The sequence below is a fragment of the Echinops telfairi genome, unplaced genomic scaffold (genome assembly GCF_000313985.2).
Source record: "Echinops telfairi isolate 266 unplaced genomic scaffold, ASM31398v2 ScPeMD7_7420;HRSCAF=8458, whole genome shotgun sequence".
In the NCBI taxonomy this organism is placed as follows: domain Eukaryota; kingdom Metazoa; phylum Chordata; class Mammalia; order Afrosoricida; family Tenrecidae; genus Echinops; species Echinops telfairi.
In genome coordinates, this window is record NW_022111320.1 from 48,644,292 (window position 1) to 48,669,480 (window position 25,189).

Genomic DNA, 25,189 nt, shown 5'->3' on the forward strand with positions numbered 1-25,189 from the left:
AGGCCCAGGTAGACGCAGGAAACTGGCTGCAGTCTTCTGCAGAGAAGGGATCTTTGTGTCCTTGCCACCCACCTTACGCAGGTGGCCTGGAGTCCCTCACCCCCTCGGATACCTCCCTCTGGTGGCTCGGTCTTGTCCAGTCCCTGTGGCAGCACCGCACGGCCACTCACTGGACCACGTTCCCAGCGCCTGAGTGTCTCTTCCTTCACAGTCAGTGCAGGCGGGGCACGGGCCGCACACGTGTGTGTGCGTGTCCTCTCATGGATGAGGAAACGGGGGAGACCTGGAGGGAAGGAGCTTGTCTGGGATCCTTTGGGAGGTGGGCAGTGCACGTGGCTATCACATGGTCCGGCACCTGCTGACACCCTTCCCAAGCCCTCCTGATCCCCATCTTCAGGGTGGGGTAGGGCCGGTTAGTGTTGGGCTCAGCCAGGGTGCACCCCCCCACACCGGGATAGGGGATATACACGTTTCGAAGGTTCTTCTGGTTCTACTATCCTGTGCTTGATGATCCCTAACTCACCCACCCCTGTCAATCATCCTGGGTGACGGGGCACTGTCTGGCCTGTGTGTGTGTGTGTAGCTTGGAGGGGGATGGAGTGGGGGCAGGATCGGTGAGACCACCAGGATGTGGTGGGACAAGAGAGAACTACCAAGAGGGTGTTTTCTGACCCTCTGCTGCCGCAAGACCCTGCCCCAGCCTCCGGTGGGCTCTTCCTTGGCCTCGTGCTCAGGTGCTCAAAGAAGGACCTGGGCTCCGGCTGAGGGTCATGGAAGTCAGAGCAAGGAGTAGAGGGCCCGTGCCCCAGGCAGGGCTGCCCATCCACTCCCATGCCCTGAGCCCCTGGGGCTGGGGCATGCACCCCTCGTCCCGAGCCCTTTTCCAAAGGGTGCTTTGAGCAATGCATCCCTAGTGCCTGCCTCGCCTGCCTCTCCTGATCGTCCCCTCACCTCCCCAAGGTGCTGGACCAGGACACAGATGCCATCGCGGTCCACGTTGTCCGGGTGCTGACCTGCATCATGAGCGGCTCGCCCTCGGCCAAGGTGAAGACTCTGGTGCGGCCCCAGTAGTGGGCAGGTGGAAGTGAGGCTGACCCCATGTCCCCAGAACGGACCTGTCAGGGGCTATGCACCCAGCTTCCCCAAGTAGACCAAGTGACCGTCCTCTCCAGAGGGCAACTCAGCCCACTGAGCAGGTATTGACTGGTCAACTGCGCAGCTGGGTCAGGGCTGGGTGAGGGAAGGACACTTGTAGCTGACCACTGGCTGTAGCCTCCTGAGGCGACCCCCACCTGCACTGAGACTCAGAGGCAGAAGCAGGCAAGGGGTCCCACAAAGATTAGTCCCCCTTCCAGGGGTTCCCTGTATTGTGTGTGCTGCGCAGGCCCCTCCCACCCCCACCCCAGGACCCACATGATGCTCACTCTTCGCCCCTCCCACCCTTGCCCAGGAGGTGTTTAAGGAACGCATCGGCTACCCTCACCTGCAGGAGGTGCTGCAGAGCCACGGCCCCCCCACCCCCAGGCTGCTGCAGGAGCTACTTAACATGGTGAGGGCAGAGATGGGGGTCCTGGTCTCACGGAAGGCAAGCCTCCCACCTTGGAGGGCTGTGCTGACCTGTGGCCGGAACACACCCCATCCCCACCTGGGGTGGTGATGCCGGGCTGCGGGTGGGAGGGAAGATTTGGGGGGCCTGCTGCAGGTTTGCAGGCCCTGGAATTGTCTGGGGGACGTGCAGTGGGGGTGAGGCCGGGCCTGTGGTGAGGCAGGGTGGAGGGGCGGCCGTGCTGAGAGGGCCTCCACGTGCCTCTTCCCCGAGGCTCCACCACACGGCCTGTGAGCGGGCCTGTCTGTGCGTGTAGTTGATCCACGCCGCCGGTAGGCAGGTAAATGGAGGCAGGAAGTCCCACCTTGCCTTGTGGCAGGCCTGTCTCAGTCCCTCCACCCACAGGCCGTGGAGGGCGAGCACAGCGCGTGCGTGGCGCCCGCCATCCGCAACGAGCAGCCGCTGCTGGTGCTGGTGCGCTGGCTGCCGTCGCTGCCCACGGCCGAGCTGCGGTGCTTCCTGGCACAGCGCCTCAGGTGGCTCTGCGACAGCTGTCCTACCAGCCGGGCCACCTGTGTGCAGGCGGGCCTGGTGGGCTGCCTGCTGGAGACGCTGAGCGCGGGGCCCGCCCTGGGGGCCCGGTGCCAGGAGCAGCTGCTGGCGCTGCTACAAGTCCTGGGCAGCGTGTCGCTGCGGCCCCTGGAGCTGCGGCGCCTGCTGCGGCCCCCGCCGGGGCTGGACTCGGACGGAGCTGAGGCCGCGAAGGCCCAGCACGCGGCTGCCATCATCCGCGCGCTGTCGGGCATGGCCAGGCACCAGGGCCCCGCCCGCGCCCTGCGCTACTTTGACCTGGCGCCGGGCATGGCCGGCATTATGGTGCCCCCGGTGCAGCGCTGGCCCGGACCTGGCTTCACCTTCCACGCCTGGCTGTGCCTGCACCCCACGGCTGCGGCGCCTCCCCTGGCCTCCCCCAGGCCACTCCAGCGGAAGCAGCTGTACAGGTGGGTCGAGCCGGGGCCTGGGGGCACGGTGGAGGGGGGGTGGGGCAGGAGAGCAGGCGGACATCAAGGCCTGACCTGCCCCTGCCTCCTCCCAGCTTCTTCAGCAGCAGCGGCTCAGGCTTTGAGGCCTTCTTCACTGTGGCTGGGACGCTGGTGGTGGCCGTGTGCACGCGGAAGGAGTACCTGACCGTGAGCCTGCCCGAGGTGTCCTTCGTCGACTCGGCCTGGGTGAGCTCCCCGGCTGCTGGCGAGGCGCCGCAGGTGAGGTGGGGGTACCCATACCCACCCTGCAGCCTGACCTCCTGGCCTCCGTTCTAGCACTGCGTAGCCATTGTCCATGTGCCCGGGCGCCGGCCTTTCAGCCAGAACCTAGTCCACATCTACAAAGATGGTCACCTGGTCAAGACTGCACCCCTCCGCTGCCCCTGCCTCAGCGAGGTGTGCTGGGCTTTGAGGGCCTGGGGCTTGGTGGGGCGGGGAGACCTGGAGCAGGTGGGCAGGGTGGGATCTGAGGCCGTTGCAACCCTCCACTCCCAGCCCTCAGGTTTCCGGAGCTTAGTCTGTGCAGCGGCCTGGGGTGCTGGCGGAGAGGGGCTGGGTGTAGGAGGTGTCCCAAGCTTTGCCGTGCCCTAACCCGGCCCTCTGGCTCCGCAGCCCTTTTCCTCCTGCTGTATCGGCTCTGCTGGGCACCGCACCACGACCACCACGACGGGGCCGCCTGAGCCCCCCCCCACCGCCTTGGTTCATGCCCACCCCTCGATCACCCGCTCCCTGTCAGTCCCTGCCTCCGCCTCCACTGGGCTGGGCTGGGGATCGGGGCTGGCGGCCCCCCTGCAGGAGGGCGGCATCAGCTCCACTCTGGCAGGCACACAAGACACCCGATGGGGCAGCCCCACGTCCCTGGAGGGTGAGCTGGGGCCTGTGGCCATCTTCCACGAAGCCCTGCAGCCAGCGCCGCTTCGGACCCTGTGCACCCTGGGTATGCAGCACCCTCCACCTTGCCTGCCCGGGCCAGACACTAGGGGCGAGACAGGCTCGGGGTGGAGTGGGGTGAGAGGGCTTTGGTCTGAGATCCAGCCAGCTCTGAAGCCCCTGCCCACCTCCAGGGCCCAATGAGATGGCGCCCTTCAAACCCGAAGGTGATCTGCATGAGCTGGGCACCAAGCTGCTCCTCTATTACTCACCTCAGGTACGGGGGTGGGGGCTGACACCTCCTACTACACCCCACCTGCCTGCCCTTCCTCCACTCACCCCTCCGGCCTGCTCACACCTCCACCCCCAGGCCTGTAAGAACAACATCTGCCTGGACCTGTCCCCTGGCCACGGGCTGGATGGTCGCCTGACAGGACACAGAGTGGAGACCTGGAATGTAAAGGTGGCTCTGTGTGTGTGTGTGTGTGTGTGTGTGTGTGTGTGTGTGTGTGTGTGTGTGTGTGTGCGCGTGCGCGCAGGGTGGGCTGGCAGTGGGGCTGTGCCTGGAAGGGGTCCCTGAAGCAGGGCCTCCATGGGGTGTAGCAGGAACCTGGCCCAGAGCTGCCTTCAGACTGCTGCCCCCTGTCCCCAGGATGTGGTGAACTACGTGGGGGGCATGGGTACCCTGCTGCCCTTGCTGGAGCGAGTGGCCCTGCAGCCTCAAGAGGTCGAATTGGGCCCAGCCGAAACACATGACCTCGTGGGGCCCGAGCTGACCAGCCACAACCCTCAGGGCCTGCTTCTCCCACTGGGCAAGTCCTCAGGTAAGAACCCCAGGTTCCTGGGAGGGGAGGGGAGGCCCAGAGGAGGCCCAGAGGGCAGACCCTGACACACCCGTCCCACCCCTCGTGGCAGCAGAGGAGCGGATGGAGAGGAATGCAGTGGCTGCCTTTCTGCTGATGCTCCGGAACTTCCTGCAGGGCCACCCTGCAAACCAGGAGAGCCTGGTGCAGTGCCAGGGCCCAGCCATCCTGGGGGCCCTCCTGCGTAAGGTGGGGCCTGGTGGGATGGAGAGGGCCACCCTGTCTGACCAGAGTAGGCCAGGCAGGCACCCAGGGGGGTGCACCTGATGCCTCACCCTTCAGGGAGACCCTCCTGACAGGGCCTTGGTGTCCCCGAGAGGGCCTGGGGATGGGTATTCCCAGCAGTGGCAGTGGTGGAGGGAATGACACAGGTGAAGCGCTGCAGGCTGAAGATCAAGCGGGCACTCAGGAGGCAGCAGGGACCCCCAAGAGTTGGGAGCTGGGCAGCCATGGTCATGCCTGTCCACCTGCGCAGGGAAGGGGTGGGAGCTGGGCGGCTCTCGGGCAGGCCCTGGCTCCTCACCCGGCTCCATCTTCCACCCCAGGTCCCGAGCTGGGCCATGGACATGAACGTGCTCATGTCCACCCAGCTGCTGATGGAGCAGGTGGCGGCAGAGGGTGCCGGGCCCCTCCTGTATCTGCTCTATCAGCACCTGCTCTTCAACTTTCACCTCTGGACCCTCAGCGACTTTGCCGTGCGCCTCGGTGGGTGAGGGCACATCGGGAGGGTGGTGGAGGCTCTGAGAGGTTATAACCTCTGGCCCAGCCCTAGCAGGTCTAGGAGACATATCTGCCTGGGGGGTGGGGGTAGGGGTGGAGAGGTCTATGAGCATACAGCTACCCCCTGGGTGTGAGGAGGGCGTGGGAGGTCGGACAGGGGCCTGGCCCCACCGGGGGGTGCCTGAGGGAACCGCATGAGGGGACCCAGCTCAGGCCTCTGTGATGCCTTCTCAGGCCACATCCAGTACATGTCCAGCATCATCCGTGAGCACAGACAGAAGCTGCGGAAGAAGTATGGGGTCCAGTTTGTCCTCGATGCCCTGCGCGCCCATTACAGGTGAGGGTGGTGGTGCAAGCGGGCCCTGGGCGGCGACACGATGGCCTCTGACCGAGGGGTCAGGGCAGCCCCCACCCCCAGCTCCCCAGCCCACTCTCCCTTTCTCTCTGGCTGGGATGGCCCAGCTCACTGCGGGAGCGCCCCCTGGCGGCGGACGACCTGCGCGTGGTGCAGACCTCACTCCTGGGCCTGGCGCGCGAGTTCCTGGTGCGGAGCTTCTCTGCCGATGATGCGCAGGTGGTGCTGAGCTTTCTGGCTGCCGCGGGGGATGACGGCCAGGTAGGCTGAAGGGAAGGACGGGGAGCCCTCGGGCGGGGGTTGGGCCACTTGAAAGGGCTTCATCGTAGTGTGAAACTGCATCCTCCAGGTGGTGGGCACCCTGGACCTCTTGCTGGCGCTGCTGCAGGGCTCTCCGGTCCAAGAGCCCCTGGGGGCCTTCCTGCTGGAGCCCGGGAACCTCGAGGTGCTGCTGGCCCTGCTGGTGCGGCCGAGGTCTTTGCCCCTGCTGCCCGACCGAGTCTGCAAGGTACAGCCGCGGCCCCCGCCCCCTTGCTCTGCAGTCCCTGCCTAGGCTCTAGGTCAGGGCCAGCAGGTGCAGCTGCTTTCTCACGCCCCTCCTGGAGACGCAAGCAGGCGTAAGAGCGCTCTCTCTGCCCGCTACCCCCCACGCAGATCCTGCGCAGCCTGCTGCACAATGAGCGCTTGCCAGAACGCGGCCGGCAGCGGCTCCGCCTGCGGGAGTGTGGTGTCCAAGGCTTGGTGGCCTGCCTGCCTGAGGGGACCGCTTCCCCTCAGCTCTGCCAGGGCCTCTACAAGCTGTTCCTGGGGGCAGGTACAATCCCACTGGGGCCAGGAGGCTAGCTGGGTGAGGGCTGACGGGCCTGCAGGCATTGGGGCAGCTCAGGATGGGGAAGGTGAGGGTCGAGGGGCCAGGTTTGAGGGTGCAGGGTGACCCAGCTCCTCCTATTGGGGTTGGTCTCTCAGATCCCCTCTGCTGTCCCCCTCAATTGCCCCCCCCCAGATTTCCCGAACCTCTCAGACCTGATGGCAGTGGTGCAGCTGTCCCTCCAGGCCGACCTCAATGTCCGCCTGAACATTTGTCGCCAGGTCAGTGTGGGGTGGGGCAGCCTGCCTGCATGGGGGAGCCTCTGGAGAATGTCTCTGCAAATTTCCCGGGAGGAGGTTCTGGTGCAGGGGTCAAATGAGCTCCTCACTGTGATGTGACACTTACCCCCTACTCCGCAGCTTTTTCACCTCATCTACGAACAGCCAGACATTGTTCGGCTCCTGGCGCGCCAGGCCGGCTGGCAGGATGTGCTGACCCGGCTATATGTCCTAGAGGCTACCGCTTCCCCGCCCTTTGTCCCAGAACTGCCCACCTCCCCAGAACTAGCACCCCACAAGCCCCCCACAGAGTCACCTGACGAGCAGTCTGATGTCTTCCTGCCTGCTGGAGGCCCCTGCCCCGACCCGGAGGCCTTGTACCAGGCCCTTTCCCCATTCTGCACACACTTTGACCTGGGCCTGGAACGGTCCAGTGTGGGCTCCGGCAACACTGCCAGTGGTGGCAGCAGCAACGGGACCCTGACTCCCGCCAGTCAGCCTGGCACGCCCTCCCCACTGGATGGGCCCCGGCCCTTCCCTGCTGCCCACGGCCGCCACAGCTCCAGCCTCTCGAATGTGCTGGAGGACAGCAGCCTCCTGGAGCCCGCTGTCAGTGGGGATGACACCTCAAACACCAGTAACCCTCAGGTGAGGCGCCGCTGAGCACCCAGGGGTGGCCTCGGGGGCACGGACTGGCGGTATAGCCTCTCCAGAGGCGTGGTCTAGCCCCAAATCAGCTGCTGCTGCTCCTTCAGCCCAGGGCTGTCCCCTTGTCTCCCACCTGCAGCTGTGTTGCCAAATGGAGTCCCCGTGTGGACAGCCATGCCAGGCTCCCCAAAGGCCCCCAAGAGAGCCTGAAGGCAGAGTCCATACTGAGCAGGGGGTCCGCACTTGGGCTCCTGGGTTTGGGGAGGGTCTCTGCAGTGTTTCCCAAAGTGAGCAATACCATCCTCTGGGAAAGGGTGCACTGAAAGGATCCAAGGGCCTGCGAACACAGATACCTCCCCTTTATCCTGGACCGTGGGCGCTATTGGAAACACACTGAGTAATTCCGAAAAGGTGGTAGGCCAAATAAATTTGGGACCAGTGTCCTAGAGAATTCTGAGATAGTGCACCACATGAGGGCTGTAGGGTCATTTTGTGAACTGCCTCATCTCCTTCCCACCATCAACTGAGACTGGAGGATTCAGTTGGCCGTGGCCATCTTTTGCTGGACGGGCTAGCTGCTCTGCCTCATAGGGAGTCAGGTGGGTGCGGAGCCCCTCCTTCCCCAGCCCACCCCATACCCCACCTGTGCCCACAGCAAACCTCGGAGGAGGAATTATGCAACTTGCTCACCAACGTGCTATTCTCCATGACGTGGCGGGGCGTGGAAGGCAGCGACGAGGCTGCCTGGCGGGAGCGGGGCCAGGTCTTCTCGGTTCTCACCCAGCTGGGGGCCTCAGCCACCCTGGTGCGCCCACCAGACTGCATCAAGCGCAGGTGAGGCGGGCAGCTCAGCAGCGGGAGGGGCCTAGCAAAGCCGTCCTGATGAAGAAGCTGAGACCCTTGCCCAACACAGCCTCCTGGAGATGATGCTGGAGTCTGCCCTGACCGACATCAAGGCAGCCTCACTAGGGGTCCTGGCCAGCCTCACCCAGCAAGCGCTTTGGCTGCTGCGCCTGCTGCAGGACTTCCTGTGCGCGGAGGGCCATGGGAACCAGGAACTGTGGAGCGAGAAGGTAGGACGGCTGCGGGGGTGGGGGGGAGGCAGAGGGTTCCACCGTGCTCTGGAGCACCTCCAGAGGTACAATCCAGATGCCTCAGGGTCACCCCAGGGTTGGCATGCTTGGGGCTGAGGTGGATTGCCTGGTCTTGGGGCGTGGGGGGGTGGGAACCATGTCCGCGTGTGTAAACCCTCTGTGCCCAACGACCCTCCCTGTGGGCTTCTGGCCTCTCCTGATGACCTGTGTCAGAAGGGTGTCCTGTGTGGCAGCTCTTCGAAGGTGTGTGCAGCCTGCTTGACCGGCTGGGGGCCTGGCCGCACCTGGCCAATGGCACGGCAGACCTGCGGGAGATGGCACAGATCGGCCTGCGCCTGGTGCTTGGCTACATACTGCTGGAGGACCCGCAGGTGGGCATGCGGCGGGGACGGAGGTTAGGGTAGGGTAGGGTAGGTAGGTGGGGCAGGTGTTCGGTGGCCCCAGGAGAGGCTAGCCGCCCCCACACGCCCGCCCCCACCTCTCACAGCTGCACGCCCAAGCCTACGTGAAGCTGCACTCGCTGCTGCAGACGACGGTGCCCATGCGCCGCGAGGAGGCCTGCTACGTGCTCTCCAAACTGGAGGCGGCCCTGGCGCGGGCACTGAACGCCTCCTACGAGACTACCGATGGGCATGACGCAGAGCGCCCAAATCCCGCCACCTCGACTGAGCGCTGCTCATGGCTGGTGCCGCTGGTGCGCACGCTGCTGGACCGTGCGTACACACCGCTGGGGCTGCAGTGGGGGCTGCCCTCCCTGCCGCCCACCAATGGCAGCCCCACCTTCTTTGAGGACTTCCAGGCTTTCTGTGCCACACCTGAATGGCGCCTCTTCATCGACAAGCAGGTACCTGGCATTGAAGGGGAGGGGGTGGGGAGGAACAACGGGAAGCCGCGCCCCCTCCCCCCTCCCCCATGGAACACCCATCCATCCCCTCTCCCTGCCCCTGCCTCTAGGTGCAGCCCACCATGTCGCAGTTCGAAATGGACACATATGCCAAGAGCCACGACCTCATGTCTGGCTTCTGGAACGCCTGCTATGACACGCTCATGAGCAGCGGCCAGCGGCACCAGCGGGATCGTGCCCACAGCCGCCGGGCCTTCCAGGTGTGCGGCCCTGGGCGTGGGGTGGTTCGGGGCAGGGGTCTGCGGGGCGCAGGGGCTGCTCCACACCCTTGCCCAGCCGAGGAGAGGAGGCTGACGGCACGGAGTGGCGAATGGAACCGGGGCAGGCAAGGCTGCAGCCAGCAGAGCTGACCCTCCCTCTGCCTCCTGCCCCGCAGGCTCTGGTGCTGGAACCCGCACAGCGGCGTGCGCGCCTGGAGGGGCTGCGCTACGCAGCTGCGCAGAAGCAGCAGGCAGCCCAGCACTCCACGGCCTTGCTGCACTGGGGGTCGCTGTGGCGCCAGCTCTCCAGCCCTTGCGGGGCCTGGGCGCTGAGGTGGGCCGGGCTGGGGGCGGAGTCAGGGCGGTGGGGCGGGGCTTCGAGTAGAGCAAGCCCGTGGAGAGCCACGCTGTATTTGCAGCGGGTGTGGGAGGGTCCCTGAGGGCAGGGAGCCATGAGTATGAGTGCCATAGCCTTCTACCCTTCCCATGACCACCCCTGGGGACATCCGCAGGGACCCTCCCACCCCCCGCTGGAAGCTGTCCAGCGCTGAGACATACTCCCGCATGCGGCTGAAGCTGGTTCCCAATCATCACTTTGATCCTCACCTGGAAGCCAGTGCCCTGCGAGACAACCTGGGTGAGGGGCTGGGCCCAGCCGGTTTCACCCAACGCCCTGGGTCACTCCCGCGGAGCTCTGACTGAGTGTCCTTGTCTCTGCTGCAGGGGAGACCCCGCTGATACCCACGGAGGAGGCGGCGCTGCCTCTGGCAGTGACCAAGGAGGCCAAAGTCAGCACCCCACCTGAGGAGCTGCAGGAAGACCAGCTAGGCGAGGATGAGATGGCCGCTCTGGAGACAGCGTGAGTGGGGCTGGGAGAGACCTGGCCTGGGGCTGGACGAGGGGTCTGTAGTTCAGCCCGCCCCTCTGCTGCATGTGTGCCTGCCTGCCTTGGGGTTGACTTGGCACCCTGAGGGAGGGACCAAGATTGGGGAGTGGGGAAAAGGGAAGGTGGGGTGTCAGTATGGGAGAGCCTTCGGACAAGGTGGGTGGTTGCTCTTTAAGGGCGAGGCACCCAAGAATGAGAAACGCAGACCAGGGTAGACTGGGGTCCTGGGGGATGGGCAGGGGAAACAGAAGACAGGGCAAGATGTCCATGAGTTGTATGGATGCGTGGGTGGGTGGGGGAGTCTCAGAGCCTAGAGCCTGAGGGGGTCTCGGCCCACAGGATGAAGGCAGCAGAACTAGATGAGCAGCGAGAGAAACTGGTGCTGTCAGCCGAGTGCCAGCTGGTCACCGTGGTGGCCGTGGTGGCGGGGCTGCTGGAAGTGACCACTCAGCACGTGTACTTCTACGATGGCAGTGCTGAGCGCGTGGAGACCGAGGAGGGTGAGGCGGGTGACCTGAGTTGGGGAGCTGGCAGGGCAAGGGCAGAGACGGCGCCCACCCCCATGCCTCATTGCTCCCATAGGTATTGGTCACGACTTTCGGCGCCCGCTGACTCAGCTGCGAGAGGTCCACCTGCGCCGGTTCAACCTGCGCCGATCAGCCCTCGAGCTCTTCTTCATCGACCAGGCCAACTATTTCCTCAATTTCCCTCGCAAGGTGGGCGTGCCCTCCCTTTACCCACCCCGCCAGTGCCCTCCCCAGGCCCCAAACCCACCCGGCTGCAGCTCAGCCCCAACCCCACTCTCCCCTGCCCCACCCTCAGGTACGGAACCAGGTATACTCCTGCCTCCTGCGTCTGCGGCCCCCAACCCAAAGCTACCTGGGCAGCCGCTCACCCCAAGAGATGCTACGTGCCTCAGGCCTGACCCAGGTGAAGGCCCAGGAGTGAGGGGGTGGGGGCTGTGAGGTCAGAACCCAGAGGAGGGGGCAGTGCTAAACAGTCCAGCTGGCTCACATCTTGCCTGCACCCCACCCCACCCCCTCCTAGAAATGGGTGCAGCATGAGATATCCAACTTCGAGTACTTGATGCAGCTCAACACCATTGCAGGGCGGACCTACAATGACCTGTCCCAATACCCCGTGGTGAGGGCCCCCGCCCTCCCTGTCTCTCAGCCCATTTCGCCCTAGAGTGGGGACCCGCCAGTGGGCCCTGCCCTGAGCTTGGTCCTGGGTTGGGTGTGCAGTGCTGACTGAGACACAGTCTGTTCCCTGCCCCAGCCTCCTAGCCCCACTCCCTCCTCCCCCTTCCCTTCAGGCCACTGTTCTCCCCCAAAGGAATCCTGTCCCAAGACCCTGGAACCTCGCCCCCACCTGAGGACTCTGTGCCTATGTACCCAAGGGTTATGGGCCAGGCAGGGTGGGCAAGCAGACTGACAGGGCTCTCATGAAGCTCCTGCCTGGGTGGGCGGCCAGTTCCCCTGGGTCCTGCAGGATTACGTGTCCCCAACCCTGGACCTCAGCAACCCGGCAGTCTTCCGAGACCTGTCCAAGCCCATCGGTGTGGTGAACCCCAAGCATGCCCAGCTCGTGAGGGAGAAGTGAGTGCATGGGCAGGGCTGCAGGGCGGTGCGGGTTGGGAATGGGTAGAGGGCGAGCTGCTGCTGAGGACGTCCCCGCCCCGTGGCCCCAGGTTCGAGAGCTTTGAGGACCCAGCAGGCACCATTGACCGGTTCCACTACGGCACCCACTATTCCAACGCAGCGGGCGTGATGCACTACCTCATCCGCACAGAGCCCTTCACCTCCCTGCACGTCCAGCTGCAGAGTGGCCGGTACACCGAGGGCAGGCGGGGCCTCCTCTCCCCGACCCTCCCCATTCTCCCACCTCACCTTGGCCCCTGTGCCCCTCCCCAGCTTTGACTGCTCTGACCGGCAGTTCCACTCGGTGGCAGCTGCCTGGCAGACCCGCCTGGAGAGCCCGGCCGATGTGAAGGAGCTCATCCCCGAGTTCTTCTACTTCCCAGACTTCCTGGAGAACCAGAATGGTAGGTCTTGCATGCTGACCAGTGGGGCTTGGGGACAGAGGTCCCAGGCTGAGCCAGGGAGCCAGGCAGCAGCACAGGTGGCAGGGGTGGGTACAGCTGACCTGGCCCCTGTGCTAGACTTTGACCTAGGCTGCCTCCAGTTGAGCAATGAGAAGGTGGGAGACGTGGTGTTGCCACCGTGGGCCAGCTCTCCCGAAGACTTCATTCAGCAGCACCGCCGGGCTCTGGTAAGGAGCTCACCGCATGGGAGTCGGCAGGGATGTGTGTGTGTGTGTCCAGCTCAGCTGCCCCCGGACTGACTGACCCCTCCCCAACCCCAGGAGTCCGAGCATGTGTCAGCCCACCTGCACGAGTGGATCGACCTCATCTTTGGCTACAAGCAGCGGGGCCCTGCAGCTGAGGAAGCCCTCAATGTCTTCTATTACTGCACCTATGAGGGTGGGTGTGGCCCCGGGCACCGTGGGGCTTAGGGCTGGGGGCGGCGGGGAGCGGGGAGGCTGAATGCAGACAGCATAGAGGGGAGCCGGACTGCTCTTGCCTGCCTCCCCAGGGGCGGTAGACCTGGACCACGTGGCCGATGAGCAAGAGCGGAAGGCTCTGGAGGGCATTATCAGCAACTTTGGGCAGACCCCTTGCCAACTGCTGAAGGTAAGGCCCTGCTGCCCAATGCCCATGGGGCAGGGGTACCCGGGCTGGGATGATAACTGGCCACTGACACACAGGAGCCACATCCGGCCCGACTCTCAGCTGAGGAAGCAGTCCACCGCCTTGCCCGTCTGGACATTCACTCCCCCAGCATCTTCCAGCACCTGGACCAGCTCAAGGCCTTCTTTGCCGAGGTGAGAGGCGGGCAGCCCCTCCCCTTCCACTCTGTGAAATGAATTGAATACCTCTGCCCTCACTGGGCAGTCCATTGAGTCCATGCCGCCGCGTTTGAAGTCCTTGGGAGGCTGTCCTCAAGGTCCTGACCCATATGACTGTGAGCGCTTTGGGGAGCTAGAAGGGAGAGATCTAGCCTGAGGAACCCTCCTTCCCCTTCCTGCCTGCACTGGAGGAGGCTGCCCCAGCTTCACTGGTCTTTCGGCTCCCCTAATGCACTCGGCTGCTGGAGGCTAGAGTCTGCCCCAAGGTAGTTCGGAAGGAAAGCGTGGTGATCTCGTTCTGAAATACCAACCACTAGAGCACAGTTTTCTACTCTGACCCCTTACCTGAGGTCTTCAGGACTGGGCATCAACTCCCTGGCCATTGGTTTTGTCTCCCACTGCCAGGGGGACATGGACTGATGGGGCGGGGGAGGGAGGAAGGACCAAGCTTGAGACACCCGAGGGTCTTCCTTGTCCGGGCCCCTCACTCGCTTTCTGCAATGTCATCCTGAAGGCCCCCTCCTTGCATACCACTTCCTCAGCGGGGAGCTCTGCCCCCTTCATGTCCTGGACCATGAGAGCAAGGAGGGATGGTGCCCCCAGGGGCAGGGGGTGGGTCCAAGCCCCAGCTGGATGGTGGCAGTATCAGCGCTACCCTGTGACCTGCAGGTTGTCAGTGACGGTGTACCCCTGGTGCTGGCTCTGGTCCCCCATCGGCAACCCCACTCCTTCATAACCCAAGGCTCCGCAGACCTGTTGGTAAGTGCGGTGGGTGAGGCCCCTACCTTAGCACCATCCTGCCTCGGGCTTTACCTGAAATCCACCTCTCCCTGCTCCTGCCGGCAGGTGACCGTGAGTGCCAATGGACTGTTGGGCACCCATAGCTGGTTGCCCTATGACCGCAACATAAGCAACTACTTCAGCTTCAGCAAAGACCCCACCATGGCCAACCCCAAGTAGGATATGAGGCTGTGGAGGGGGGCGAGACTCTGAAGACCAGGTGGCCTGGCTTCACCCGTCACCCCCTCTCTGGGTTAGGATGCAGCGACTTCTGAGCGGCCCGTGGGTGCCAGGCAGCGGTGTGAGCGGGCAAGCTCTGGCGGTGGCCCCTGATGGGAAGCTCCTGTTCAGTGGTGGCCATTGGGATGGCAGCCTGCGCGTGACCACGCTCCCCAGGGGCAAGCTGCTGAGCCAGCTGAGCCGCCATCTGGGTATGGACATCAGGGGGAGGGGAAGGCATGCCACCAGGGCTCTTAGGGTGACCAGGAAGGGTGTGACTGCTGCCCTCCCCATGCAGATGTAGTCACCTGCCTCGCACTGGACACCTGTGGCATCTACCTCATCTCAGGCTCCCGGGACGCCACGTGTATGGTGTGGCGGCTCTTGCAGCAGGTGGGCCGGGGCGGGTTCCACAGGCCCCTCAGTGGGCCTCTAGCCCTGTGTCTCTCTGTCCACCTCTCTCCCCTCTCCCCGGACAACCGTGAACAAAGGTAGAATGCCATCAACCTTCACCTCCCCAGCCTTGGCCAGGGCCGTCGTTCTCCTAAGCTTGGCCCCTCACCCAGGGGTCGGGGTGGGGGATCCCAGTCCTGAACTAGCCCTCACCCCACCACACCCCCACTACCAGGGTGGTCTGTCGGTCGGGCTGGCACCAAAGCCCGTGCAGGTCCTGTATGGACACGAGGCTGCGGTGAGTTGCGTGGCCATCAGCACTGAGCTCGACATGGCTGTGTCCGGATCCGAGGTGCGTGCGCCCTGGGCAGGGCACGGTGGGTGGCCGGGCGTTGCCTCCAGAGCCCAGAGGCTCCTGCCCAGCATTCTGAGCCGCCTTCCCACACAGGATGGGACTGTGATCATCCACACTGTACGCCGGGGCCAATTTGTGGCAGCACTGCGGCCCCCCGGTGCTGCACTGCCCGGACCTGTGTCCCACTTGGTGCTGGGGTCTGAGGGCCAGATTGTGGTACAGAGCTCAGCACAAGAACGTCCAGGGGCCCAGGTACGGCGAAGGGACACCTGGCCACAGCAGATGGGAGGCCAGGCCAGGGCCCTGTCCTTGCTGACAGCTTGCTTCCTACAGGTTACCTACTCGTTGCACCTGTACTCTGTGAATGGGAAGCTGCGAGCCACACGGCCCCTGGCTGAGCAGCCCACAGCCCTGGCTGTGGCTGAGGACTTCGTTCTGCTGGGCACAGCCCAGTGTGCCTTGCACATCCTCCACCTGAACAGGTGAGCCCCCATGGGGTTCATGGTCCCTCCGGGTGGCAATCATCGGCAGAGGATTCTAGGGGATGCCCCTAATCCCACACACCCGTTATATGCCCCAGGGCTCAGTCTTCCAGCCCTGTCTCCTAGCCCCACCTCCCCCAGCCTGGGGAGATGTGCCCTTAGTCACCACCATCACCCCACCCCCAAGAAAGGTCCCCTTAGGGATCTGGGTTTCCATTGATGATGATGGCTTAGGGGAGGGCAGTCCTCAGCACAGCTGTGAACTCCCGTGTCTAACCCCTTTCCCCAGGCTGCTCCCAGCCGCCCCGCCCCTGCCCATGAAGGTGCCCATCCGCAGCGTGGCCGTGACCAAGGAGCATAGCCACGTGCTCGTGGGGCTGGAGGACGGCAAGCTCATCGTGGTGGGCGCGGGACAGCCCTCTGAGGTGAAGCGACAGGGCAGGTCGCGCCTGAGGCTGGGTGAGGTGTGATGGCTTCAACTGACAGCCCCCTCCCCCAGCAGGTGCGCAGCGGCCAGTTCGCGCGCAAGCTGTGGCGGTCCTCCTCGCGGCGCATCTCCCAGGTGTCCTCTGGGGAGACGGAGTACAACCCTGGAGACGCGCGCTGAGGACGTGCCCCACCCCCAGCTGCTCAGGCTCCGCCCCGAGGGCCCCGCCCCACCCGGGAGGCCCCGCCCAGCAGTCGGCGGGACCGCTGAAGAGGAAGCGACTTCGTGGCCATTGGTCCGCGCTCTAGGGGTGGGCGGGGCCCACATCCAGCTCAGGGATTGGTGGGAGCGGTGTCACTCCAGCAAGTCCCGCCCCTCGCCGGCTGAGGCGCCGCGGGACTCTTGCCCGGCCTCGGGCAGCTGCAGCACTTTTTGCACAGTTTGGGGCGGGGATCCCGAACCCCGTCCCTGCGGAGCACAAGGGCCAGGCCGTGGCCTTAATCCTTAAAGGCGGCCCTGCTCTTGCATTCTTGGCAATAAACCTGGCCTAGTTTTGTAGATGCTCTGCCTCTGTGGTCACTATCTCGGGGTCGCTACCTCTCGGTCTGGCCAGCTTGCATTCCCTTAGTCCGTGACCACCCTTAAGAGTGGCCTCCGCGGACTTGGGGGGGTTCAGTTTACCCAGCCGCCCCTCTTCCCCAGACCCCGCCATCTCGGTCCCGTTCTCGCTCCCTCTGCTCTGCACGGGGCCATTGTCGCACGTCATTCACGCGTTCCCGCCATCCAGGCTAAGCGTCGGCGGGAGAGGGCGCCGTGTGGGCGGGGCGCGCGCCCAGGGTCGGGGGTGTGGCTGGCTGTGAGGTCCCGACAGGCCTTCCTCCCCGCCTCTCGTCTAGCTCCGCCCCCTCAGCGCGCCCCGCCCCCAGCCTCGGCCCCTCTCCATCCCACTCTTGGCCCCGCCCCGCGCCGCTCCTATGGGGCGGAACAGAACCCGGCCTTGCTAGGGGCTCGGTGCCCGTCTCCCTGCCCTCCTGCCTGCCCGCCCGCCGAGAAGGAGCTGAGCGCCCTCAGAGGCCCCAGCCCCGCCAGGCGGAGCAGATCCCAGGACCTGTGGAGGGGCGGCCGCCGCAGGTTAGGAAGGGGTAGGGGCCAACGCTCCGGGTCTTGCTGGCCGAGGGGTCTCGGCCCTCTCTTCAAGGCCCGCCATCCCCTGGGTGTTGTGAGTGGTGGGGTGGATGTTTGTTGGGATGTGGGTGAGGAGTCATGGGAGTGTGGGCGTGCGGGCTGTTGCATTGTGTCCCCATATCTGATGGGCTTGGATGTGGGGGAAGGCCCCAAATCCCTCAGCTCGGGTGGGGTCGGGGGAACCTCAGGCCCGCAGCTGCTGCTGCTGTTACAAACCCGGCTCACAAGATTGTCCACCCACCAGGACCCCCGGAGAGCCCCTCATGGGAGGCCCCCATACGCACATACCTCACACGTGGCACGGGCCACCCTGGCCCAGACCGGCTCACCAGCTTACACTGAGCCACACACATGGGCACAAGGCCTACACGGAAGTGGCTTGGCATCTCTGGGGTGGGCCCTGCTGTCTTTGTGAGAGGCAGGGCCTCTGCTCACATCACCTTCTGTATGCAGATTCCTCTCCCAAACCTGGGGCCTGTCTGCCCCCCAACCTCTGGAGGTGGGTCCCAGCAGATAGGCTGTGGAGGTCCTGATGGGTGTTGGGATTAGTGACCCAAGTCTTCAGGTCTCTAGCCTGTTAACACTCCAGGAAGCCCTGCTTGGGTGTTGGAGTTATGGACTGATTGTAAGAAGACTGGGAGTGAGCCTTCCAACCAATAAGCCAGCTGTCCCTATCTCTGGCCGAGGTGGGGGCTAAGGGCATGTCTCTGCCAGTGAGACAGAGGTTTCTAACCTATGCTCTTCCATCCTGGTATTGGCTAGCTGGGCCTGGCAGCGTCAGCATGTGGATGGGGTAGAAGCCCAGCCCCGGAGTGAGTCAGGATGGAGAGTGGAGGGACTGGGAGAAGAGGCTGACTGTTCAAAGGACTTCTGAGGTCAGGCTTTTCCTCTGGTCAGTGGGGCTCGGAAGCAGCGCCCCAGCTCCCTTGCTTGAACGCTGTGGGTAACACGCCAACCCCTCTAGGGATGCCAGCCATAGAGGATCCTGTCAGGGAGCCAAGCTATGCTGCGCAGCTCCAGCATAGGGGGGCGCCTGGGCACAAGGGCAAAAAAACTCGCAGCACAGATCGATAGGCACTGGGCAGGCTGGAAGGTACCCCAGAGGGTAGACTACATACAAGTCCAATCCCTGGTTCACGAGTCCTGTTTCCAGTATGCTGGGAGGCTCTCTGTCTCCCAGGCAAAAGGAAAACAGCACCTTTTACTTCTCTTCCCATTCTGCTATTTTACAAAATTTGACAAGGTCTCTTTTGCACAGAGCTCCCGGTAGGGACAGAAAAGAATCAGTAGGCTCTCACAGTCCAGACCCGGTAGGGGAGACGGGACACACGGTCGCATGTGATGGCACCAAAAACCAAACTTGGTGCCGATGAGTCAGTTCCGTGTGTTAGTACAGAGTCCAGCGGCTCTGCCGGGCTTCCTGGGCTGTGATCTGTATGGAAGAGATGGCCGGGGCTATGTTCCGTCGTGCTGCTGGGTGGGTTTGAACTGCCAACCTCTCGGTTAGTAGTTGAGCACAAACTGCTTGCACCACCCGGGGACCCTTGGCCGTAAAAGGCACCGCAGTTTGTCACGTCAGATAAGATAAAAGAGGGGCACTTGGAGCCAGAAAAGGGAGCAATGTGGGAGCTCAAGGAAGGCTTCCCAGAGCAGGGGATTCCTACCAGTCTAGCTGATTCAGAAGGAAGGGGAACCAGCAGGGAACCGCTGTAAGCATGGGAGAGCTGGGAAGCCCAGGGTGTCCAGGGGGTGGGGGTGGGGGGATAAGCAGTTGGCCGACTCCAGCTCCTGTGTTCCTGACCTTGTGGGTTTTACAGGGAGGACTGGTTTAAGTCCTTTGAGGCAGAGCAAGCTCTAGGTTGGGTAGCCAGGAATTGTAGGCTTGGTTTCTTGCCCCTGACATTGTCTATCCTTTTCCCCCACAGAGAAGACCCTGATGGGGCAGGACAGGGACAGGGAAGGGGTGTGGGTGGGGCCAGGGGGAGACCTGGCCCCCAATACCTCCTCCCCATTCCCCCCTGAACCCCCAGGGGCCTCGGGCAGCATCATCCCAGTCTACTGTGCGCTCCTGGCTGCCGTGGTCCTGGGGCTGCTAGCTTACGTGGCCTTCAAGTGGTAGGTGGTCTGGGTACTGCCCTGGACACTCCCTCCAATGCCTTGTTTGGACTCCCCGGCCAGCTCCTTCTACCTTGGCGAAGGTGGGAGCAGACTGGCAGGTACCCCCCGCCGCTCCCTACAGCTGGCGTTCACACAAGCAAAGACAGCAGCTGGCCAAGGCTCGGAGCACAGAGCTGGGCGCTCTTGACAGGGACCAGACGCGGGGGGATAGCTGTGTCTTCCTGGACTCTCCCGGCCCCCTGGAACCCTGTGCCCCAAGCCAGGGTGAGTCCCTTCCCCAGTTTAGCTCTTTGGACCTAGCCTTGCTTTACTGCCCAGGCCCTTATCCCACCCTTCTATACCCATTTTTTTCCCCCCACCCTAGGGCTGAATCCTGAGTTTCGCAACCAACTTTACCTTCATCTCCCTCGGCAGCAGCAGGAGGAAGTGGAGCGGCTACTGGAGGTGCCGGGTGAGCCTGATAAGGGCTGGCAGGGTCTGGCAGGCCGCCTGGGCTACCAGGCAGAGGCTGTGGAGACCCTGGCCCGGGGCCAGGCTCCAGCCTACACCCTGCTGAAGGACTGGGCCCTCCGGGAAGGCAGCGGAGCCACGCTCGGAGTTCTCGGGGATGCCCTGACGGTTATGGAGAGGAGAGATGTGGCCCAGGTCCTGAGCCCCTTGGCGGAGGGCTGCTCTGTGGTGTGAGCTGTGCCTTCACATGCCAGCCGCTCAGGGAACCTGCTCCAGTGCTCCTCACCATGACCCCCCCGCCCGCCTCACCCCTGCGGCTTTCCACCCTGTGGGCCTTGGCCTGCTCTGCTCAGGGGAGATGCAAAAGGGCCCACCATTACTTTCCTCTTCTTGTCCTGCCCTGTATGCCGGGGAGCAACATTTGGATGAGCGGGGAGGAGGTGCATGGGTAGGGAAGGTGGTCCTACCCTCCTGGACCCCCACCAGTCCTTAGCTTCAGCTTGTTTTTCTACTTTTGTACCCCACATTAAAGGAGACTTTGGGCTTCGGTGCTGGTTCCATCTGGCTCTATGGGGCTGTGAGGGGGCACAAAGGAGATGCCCAGAAAAAGGCTGGGGGACCTAAGGTGTGGGAGGGGCAGCGGCAGAGAGAGGACCCCTCAGCAGCACCTGGGTGGGCAGGAGTGCGTCTGGCTGCGCTTACCTGCGGGGCTCATGCTTATTGCCAGCCACATTCTCCCAAACAAGAGGGTAAGTCAAGAGTGCACTGCTGCAAAGTCCTAGAGACTCTTTTGAACAGAGATTTGTCGACACGCCATCCATTCATCTGTCCATCCATCCATCCAGGTCTGTACATGTACGTCCCCAGGCAGTGTCTCTCATTGACCTGTCCTGGAAGAATTCTGGGCTCTTCAATTTATACCACACCCCAACGGCAGTTCTGACATCGAGGGGCTCAAATTGAATTTATTTCCTTACCGATTCATACCTTTGCTTTTTTTTATTGCAAATTAGGTGAAGGTTTACCGAGTAGATCATCAGTTTTATATTCAACAGTTCGTAATTCTTTCCATTTATCCTTTGCAGTCCCCAGGGTGCATTCACGTATCCTACTTCCTCACCATTTCCTGCCTCCACGCCTAACCCTTGAAGCCCTTTTCCTTCTATAAATGCTGCATCGATGACTCAGTTCCAGACCAGAGCTCCAGACGGTGACTAAGGGCCCCAGTCTTGAAGAACCCACCCGTCTTTATTCAACCAGGAGCCTGGTTCCTTACCATCCTGAGATGTCCCAGTTTCTCCCACTCCATCCAGAGCAGCTGGGCACCATCTAGTTCTGGCCACAGGGCTGTGGAGATGGAGGTAGGAGTGCTCTACGGATCCACTGGTCTGAATGCACACTCATGTCTACTATCAGCACGCTTCTTTCCTGTGGACGGGAAGAAACCTTAAGTGGCTGGCTCCAGAGCTTTTAAGACCCTAATTGCTACTCACCCAGTTAGGATGGAGAACTTGTCTTTGTGAATTATGTCATGCCAATTGAACTTGGGTGTCCCAATCTTATTATTTTTAAAATCATTTTACTAGGGGCTCTTACAACATTCCATACAATTGTATCAAGCATATTTGTACATATGTTGTCATAATTTCCAAAACATTTTCTACTAGAGCCCTTGGGTTAAGCTCTTTTTTCCCCTCTCCCATCCTCTTATCAATTATAGAGGGTTTCCCCATCCCCCACATCTTAAATACTGTCCATTGTCTCCCTTCATCCACATTTGTTATTTGTGTCCTTCGGGGGTGTGTGTGACATATATCCAACCTTGTGATGGATTCTTTCTCCCCTTTCCTCTTCCCAAGAATCCTCCTCCCCCCCTCAGGATATCGCTACTCCCACTACTGTTCCTGAGGGGTCTATCTGTCCTGAATTCCGTGTGTCCAGAGTTCTTATCTGTACCAATGTGTGTTCTCCAGTCTAACCAGATCTATAAGGTAGCACTGGGTCATGGTAGTGGGTGGGGGACGGGGGAGGAAGCATCGGTGCTATACTGCACCTTGGTTGAATCATCCTGAATCTTACCTTTCATGGTGTTTGGGGAACACGATGCAGTTTTCATTCTACCCTTGAAGAATGAGTGCACGTCACGATGGGGGTGAAATTCCTCAGCAAAACTCATCAGGCCCCTCTCTCAATTTTCTTAAGTTTCCTTCCCAACAACCCCCATGTGCTTACTTTGTTGTCCTTGGAGGAAAGCCATCATGATTATCCGTTGGGGATTTCAAGAAACAACCCCTATGACCTTCTGAGCTCACCTCTGCCTTGAACTTAACTGGCCCAGCAGATGGCGCCTTAATGAAACTAAGGGAAGTGTATTGAGAATCGACTGCAGACATGTTTAAGTACTTTGTTTGGAATAAACCTGGGTATGGACTAGCTGGAACCCTAGTAGCAATATTTTTGGACTTACCCTTGTGGACCTATCTGGGAGATGTCAGCAGGCCGGGTGAGTCATGGTCCCTCATCCCACAGAAAGTAACGTGGAGACTGCATCAGCAGAGAACACTGCCGGTGTTTAGGCAGCATGTCTGGTGATCAGTTGTTGGACAGTAGAGCTTGACCAACAACCCCTGTAATATCCACCAGTGGGACGGATGAGCCCCTGCAGCTCCTAAGCTTTCACTTCCTCACATGAACAGCGCCAAGTCCTGGGCCTCAAGGTCATGATGAAGGCGCAGCAGGAATGCAGCGCTCGAAATGAAGCCCCCTCGTGTAGTTTTGCTCGGTCACAGCCTGGACTTGCCTTTTCCCCAGGGGGGGTCACACTGCTCTAGTGAGCTGCTGATCCTGGGCTCTGCAAAGCCCCTCTCACTGTGCGGACAACTGGCTCATGAGGGTGGCTCCAGCGAGCACTGCCACCTCCAGGAGACTGTCCGTGTGGGCCAATCTGGTGCATGAAAGCCTGCCTCCCTCTCTGCGCCCCAGCCAGGTGTAAGAGGAAGACACACCCTTCCTCCTGACTGCCTCTTACACCATCATGAAGCAGCCCAACCCCTGGGGAGCACTCCCTGCTCTGCAGTCCCTATGCAGGGTGATCCCCCTCGAACACAGCCACAGCTTCCCGAGCGCCCAGTGTCCATCCTGAGCGAGCCTCAGTCAGTGGGGGGATGCGAGGAACAAGGCCTGATACCTCTTGGATTTGAAGTTTAGGTCCCACCACATGCCCATAGCCATCCCCTTCCCTCCCTTTCCCTGCAGTCATCACCACAGACCAACATGCTTGCACCCGAGTTCTTCCACCCCGCTGCCCACATGCCCAGTAAGGCCAGGTCACTTTCAGGGAAAACGCTTTACCAAGTTCTTTAATTGATTTTATTTTTTACATAAAAAGTTCAGTAAAAATTGGATAAAGTAAAGTGATTTTAAGCAGTAAATCAATCTTATCAACATAGCACATGGCTGGCCGAAACCACAAGGCAGCCTGCTTTGGAATATTTACATGATAACAAATTAAACCTTGTAGGAGAACGGACACCACCTTACAAAGTCTTCCTCTGATCCTAGCACGTAGAAGCTAAAAGCAAAACAAAACCAAACAAAACCAAGGAAAAAAACAAATTATTTTCAATATATTCACATATACATTAAAATATAATACAGATCGTCAGGGTACAGGATCATGGGTTGGGGATGCGCATGGGTCTGTGCGCTGACAGCACCGCTGAGGAGACCCAGGTTTGAGAGTCGGGGTCAGGCCTGGGCCTGGGCCTCAGGGTCTTGGGTAGGAGTCTTCCCTAAACCCTTGCTTCTGGATGGCCTCTATCCATGGTTTCAGAAGCTCCCGCCGAGGGATTGCTCGTGGGTGGAGCTCATTTTTGTGGTTTTCCATGAAAGTCTGCAGGGTTTGACATTCCCAGGGTGATGTGTCGTCAGCAGCACAAGCCCCAACAATGGGGTAGGGCAGAGGGCCCCAGGATCTCTTCTCCCCAGAGTCTGTCCCAGGTGATCGCCCACCCGCCCTCCCACCCTGGCCCCATAAATCACTCCAATTCCGTATCCTCTTTGGGTTTGTAAACAGCCCCAAACTTCTGCATGTACTTCTTAATGTACTCCTTGGTTTTGTGTTTCACATTCTCATTGCACTCCAGGTCCTCGGGGTTCTTACAGTACTTCAGCTCCTTGTTCATAACGCCGTGCGTCAGCTGTCCAAGGCACAAGAACAGAGACCTCAGCCACGAGTCAGAGTGGAAATGACAGTGGGGGGGAGGGAAGTGGGGTCCCAGCCTACCACCCAGGCCTTGAATAGGAGGATTAAAGTTGGAGACAGATGGGTGTTGATAATACCCCAAGGGGGTGGGGTGTTCAGCTTTGGAAGTTTTTTAGAGAACTACCTTGAATTCGTAAAGGTGCTTCCCCCCTCGCTCTCATTTCCTGGGTCCCTAGCCCCACCCCACCACACCCCCACTCAGCCAGATCAGGGACAGGGAGAGTACCTTTCGAGCCAAGTGTTTGAAGTCTTCAGTTGTGGTAATTCTTCCTACTTTGCAATCAGGTTTCCGGTAAGGGTTCAGGCACTGGACGATGAACTGGGACATCTGCAGACAGGCCAAAAGAACACGCTGCTTGGAGAGACCTGGGAGCTGTGCTGAGCACACCACTGGCCTAGGCTCCTACCCGGCCCCAGCTTAGCACTGAGGGACCACACTACACACTCCTGAGGAAGAGCAGCAGAAGGCAGTGGCAGCAGGCCCTGTGGCTGTCTCTTACCCGGCCATCCTGGGTTCAGCCAACACATCTTCTGGCTATAGCTAGGCTCCCTGGGCCCTGAGGCAAGATAGGGGTCTTCCAGAGCTACTAGAGGGAAACCCAGGCTCCTCGTTGATGAAGGTTAATTGGTCTCCCGAAGTATGACACTTTGCTTGATATACCGGGTCTTGTGAGGCATACATAACCAGAGCATGACTGCTGGCTGATCCTTTTCATTACTCTAAATGACTCCCACCACAGTGAGCCGCCTTCTGGGCTTTTCTGCAGCACTTTTACTTTTCACCCAGGGGCTCAAGAGAGCCCAGGCACAGAGCCTCACCTCTGGAAATATTTGTGGTGCTGAAATCTGAGGGCAAAGGAAGGTCTGCAAAGTGACAGTAACCTCATCAGGGAGGGCCTTTCACAGAGTATTTACTCGCAATGTGCTGAGTTGTGGGCCTTCGGAGATGAAAAGATCCAGTGGAAACAGGGAGGCAGCTGCTGGTTGGTTGAGCTCAAACACCACTACTTTCTTTCAGACCGTGAGAGTGAAAAACTGAATGTTATGCCAGGGTACGGCTTTTCCCCTCAGGGCTCTCACAGACCCCTCCTTAAAAAGCTCCTAATGGTTCCCTATAACCTGGATACATAAACGGCTTTTTACCATCCAGCATCATCCATCTTCCCACAGCCTGTGATGGAGTGACAACTCCCTGGAGGGACAAGGCTCCCTCTTACTCACGTGTATTCATTCTACTGCCTGAGGTGATGCTGTCCCTCCCTAACCCAATCTGGCCAATCCCTACCCTCGATTCCTGATACACAGGGTAGTGGCCCCAGCTTTGTGGTGGCATATTCTTTACACACCTAACACATAGACTCCAGCAGACCAGGTGCGCCCCCGTGTTGCCGTCC

At 61.3% G+C, this 25,189-nt stretch overlaps 3 protein-coding genes across 6 annotated transcripts in view; 2 read left to right on the forward strand and 1 right to left on the reverse strand.

The window, feature by feature from the left end:
- NBEAL2 (neurobeachin like 2) overlaps positions 1-16,338 on the forward strand; it is a 23,208-nt gene extending 6,870 nt beyond the window's left edge. Inside the window, exons 11-55 of the mRNA XM_045297702.1 lie at positions 961-1,044; positions 1,451-1,549; positions 1,952-2,547; positions 2,643-2,775; positions 2,866-2,985; positions 3,202-3,526; positions 3,654-3,736; positions 3,830-3,922; positions 4,112-4,283; positions 4,378-4,511; positions 4,868-5,027; positions 5,277-5,379; positions 5,505-5,658; positions 5,747-5,905; positions 6,052-6,211; positions 6,401-6,486; positions 6,625-7,131; positions 7,787-7,965; positions 8,045-8,204; positions 8,459-8,596; positions 8,713-9,069; positions 9,180-9,329; positions 9,506-9,663; positions 9,842-9,966; positions 10,053-10,188; positions 10,555-10,715; positions 10,798-10,931; positions 11,038-11,145; positions 11,263-11,358; positions 11,689-11,813; positions 11,906-12,046; positions 12,129-12,259; positions 12,377-12,486; positions 12,580-12,697; positions 12,810-12,907; positions 12,982-13,098; positions 13,792-13,881; positions 13,969-14,078; positions 14,161-14,333; positions 14,420-14,514; positions 14,750-14,866; positions 14,963-15,121; positions 15,203-15,351; positions 15,641-15,776; positions 15,854-16,338. Coding sequence (XP_045153637.1) covers positions 961-1,044; positions 1,451-1,549; positions 1,952-2,547; positions 2,643-2,775; positions 2,866-2,985; positions 3,202-3,526; positions 3,654-3,736; positions 3,830-3,922; positions 4,112-4,283; positions 4,378-4,511; positions 4,868-5,027; positions 5,277-5,379; positions 5,505-5,658; positions 5,747-5,905; positions 6,052-6,211; positions 6,401-6,486; positions 6,625-7,131; positions 7,787-7,965; positions 8,045-8,204; positions 8,459-8,596; positions 8,713-9,069; positions 9,180-9,329; positions 9,506-9,663; positions 9,842-9,966; positions 10,053-10,188; positions 10,555-10,715; positions 10,798-10,931; positions 11,038-11,145; positions 11,263-11,358; positions 11,689-11,813; positions 11,906-12,046; positions 12,129-12,259; positions 12,377-12,486; positions 12,580-12,697; positions 12,810-12,907; positions 12,982-13,098; positions 13,792-13,881; positions 13,969-14,078; positions 14,161-14,333; positions 14,420-14,514; positions 14,750-14,866; positions 14,963-15,121; positions 15,203-15,351; positions 15,641-15,776; positions 15,854-15,958 — 7,044 coding nt within the window. The 3' untranslated portion in view covers positions 15,959-16,338. The remainder of the gene's footprint in view (positions 1-960; positions 1,045-1,450; positions 1,550-1,951; positions 2,548-2,642; positions 2,776-2,865; positions 2,986-3,201; positions 3,527-3,653; positions 3,737-3,829; positions 3,923-4,111; positions 4,284-4,377; positions 4,512-4,867; positions 5,028-5,276; positions 5,380-5,504; positions 5,659-5,746; positions 5,906-6,051; positions 6,212-6,400; positions 6,487-6,624; positions 7,132-7,786; positions 7,966-8,044; positions 8,205-8,458; positions 8,597-8,712; positions 9,070-9,179; positions 9,330-9,505; positions 9,664-9,841; positions 9,967-10,052; positions 10,189-10,554; positions 10,716-10,797; positions 10,932-11,037; positions 11,146-11,262; positions 11,359-11,688; positions 11,814-11,905; positions 12,047-12,128; positions 12,260-12,376; positions 12,487-12,579; positions 12,698-12,809; positions 12,908-12,981; positions 13,099-13,791; positions 13,882-13,968; positions 14,079-14,160; positions 14,334-14,419; positions 14,515-14,749; positions 14,867-14,962; positions 15,122-15,202; positions 15,352-15,640; positions 15,777-15,853) is intronic.
- A 466-nt stretch (positions 16,339-16,804) lies between these two features.
- On the forward strand, positions 16,805-20,078 carry LOC101644035 (death domain-containing membrane protein NRADD-like). 4 transcript variants are annotated; one of them, XM_045297628.1, is made up of 5 exons: positions 16,805-16,909; positions 17,726-17,838; positions 18,889-19,078; positions 19,203-19,345; positions 19,446-20,078. In XM_045297628.1, the coding sequence occupies exons 3-5, from the start codon at positions 18,900-18,902 to the stop codon at positions 19,763-19,765; spliced, it is 642 nt and encodes a 213-aa protein (XP_045153563.1). In that variant the 5' UTR covers positions 16,805-16,909; positions 17,726-17,838; positions 18,889-18,899; the 3' UTR covers positions 19,766-20,078. The 4 variants fall into 4 exon arrangements, with proteins under 4 accessions (XP_045153563.1, XP_045153564.1, XP_045153562.1 ...); XM_045297629.1 differs by lacking the exon at positions 17,726-17,838; XM_045297627.1 differs by lacking the exon at positions 16,805-16,909 and having other exon boundaries at positions 16,916-17,838.
- A 3,481-nt stretch (positions 20,079-23,559) lies between these two features.
- SETD2 (SET domain containing 2, histone lysine methyltransferase) overlaps positions 23,560-25,189 on the reverse strand; it is a 106,871-nt gene continuing 105,241 nt past the window's right edge. Inside the window, exons 19-20 of the mRNA XM_004703993.3 lie at positions 24,022-24,123; positions 23,560-23,730 (exon numbers count right to left, since the gene is read on the reverse strand). Of these exons, the coding sequence (XP_004704050.2) occupies positions 23,569-23,730; positions 24,022-24,123 (264 nt within the window). The 3' untranslated portion in view covers positions 23,560-23,568. The remainder of the gene's footprint in view (positions 23,731-24,021; positions 24,124-25,189) is intronic.

Bases quoted from the DNA above. Each gene is read 5' to 3' on its own strand.
- LOC101644035 (XM_045297628.1), top strand. From the start codon at position 18,900: ATGGGGCAGGACAGGGACAGGGAAGGGGTGTGGGTGGGGCCAGGGGGA. The intron at 19,079-19,202 runs GTAGGTGGTCTG...CGCTCCCTACAG, and splicing joins GCTTACGTGGCCTTCAAGTG to CTGGCGTTCACACAAGCAAA. The intron at 19,346-19,445 runs GTGAGTCCCTTC...CCCCCACCCTAG, and splicing joins ACCCTGTGCCCCAAGCCAGG to GGCTGAATCCTGAGTTTCGC.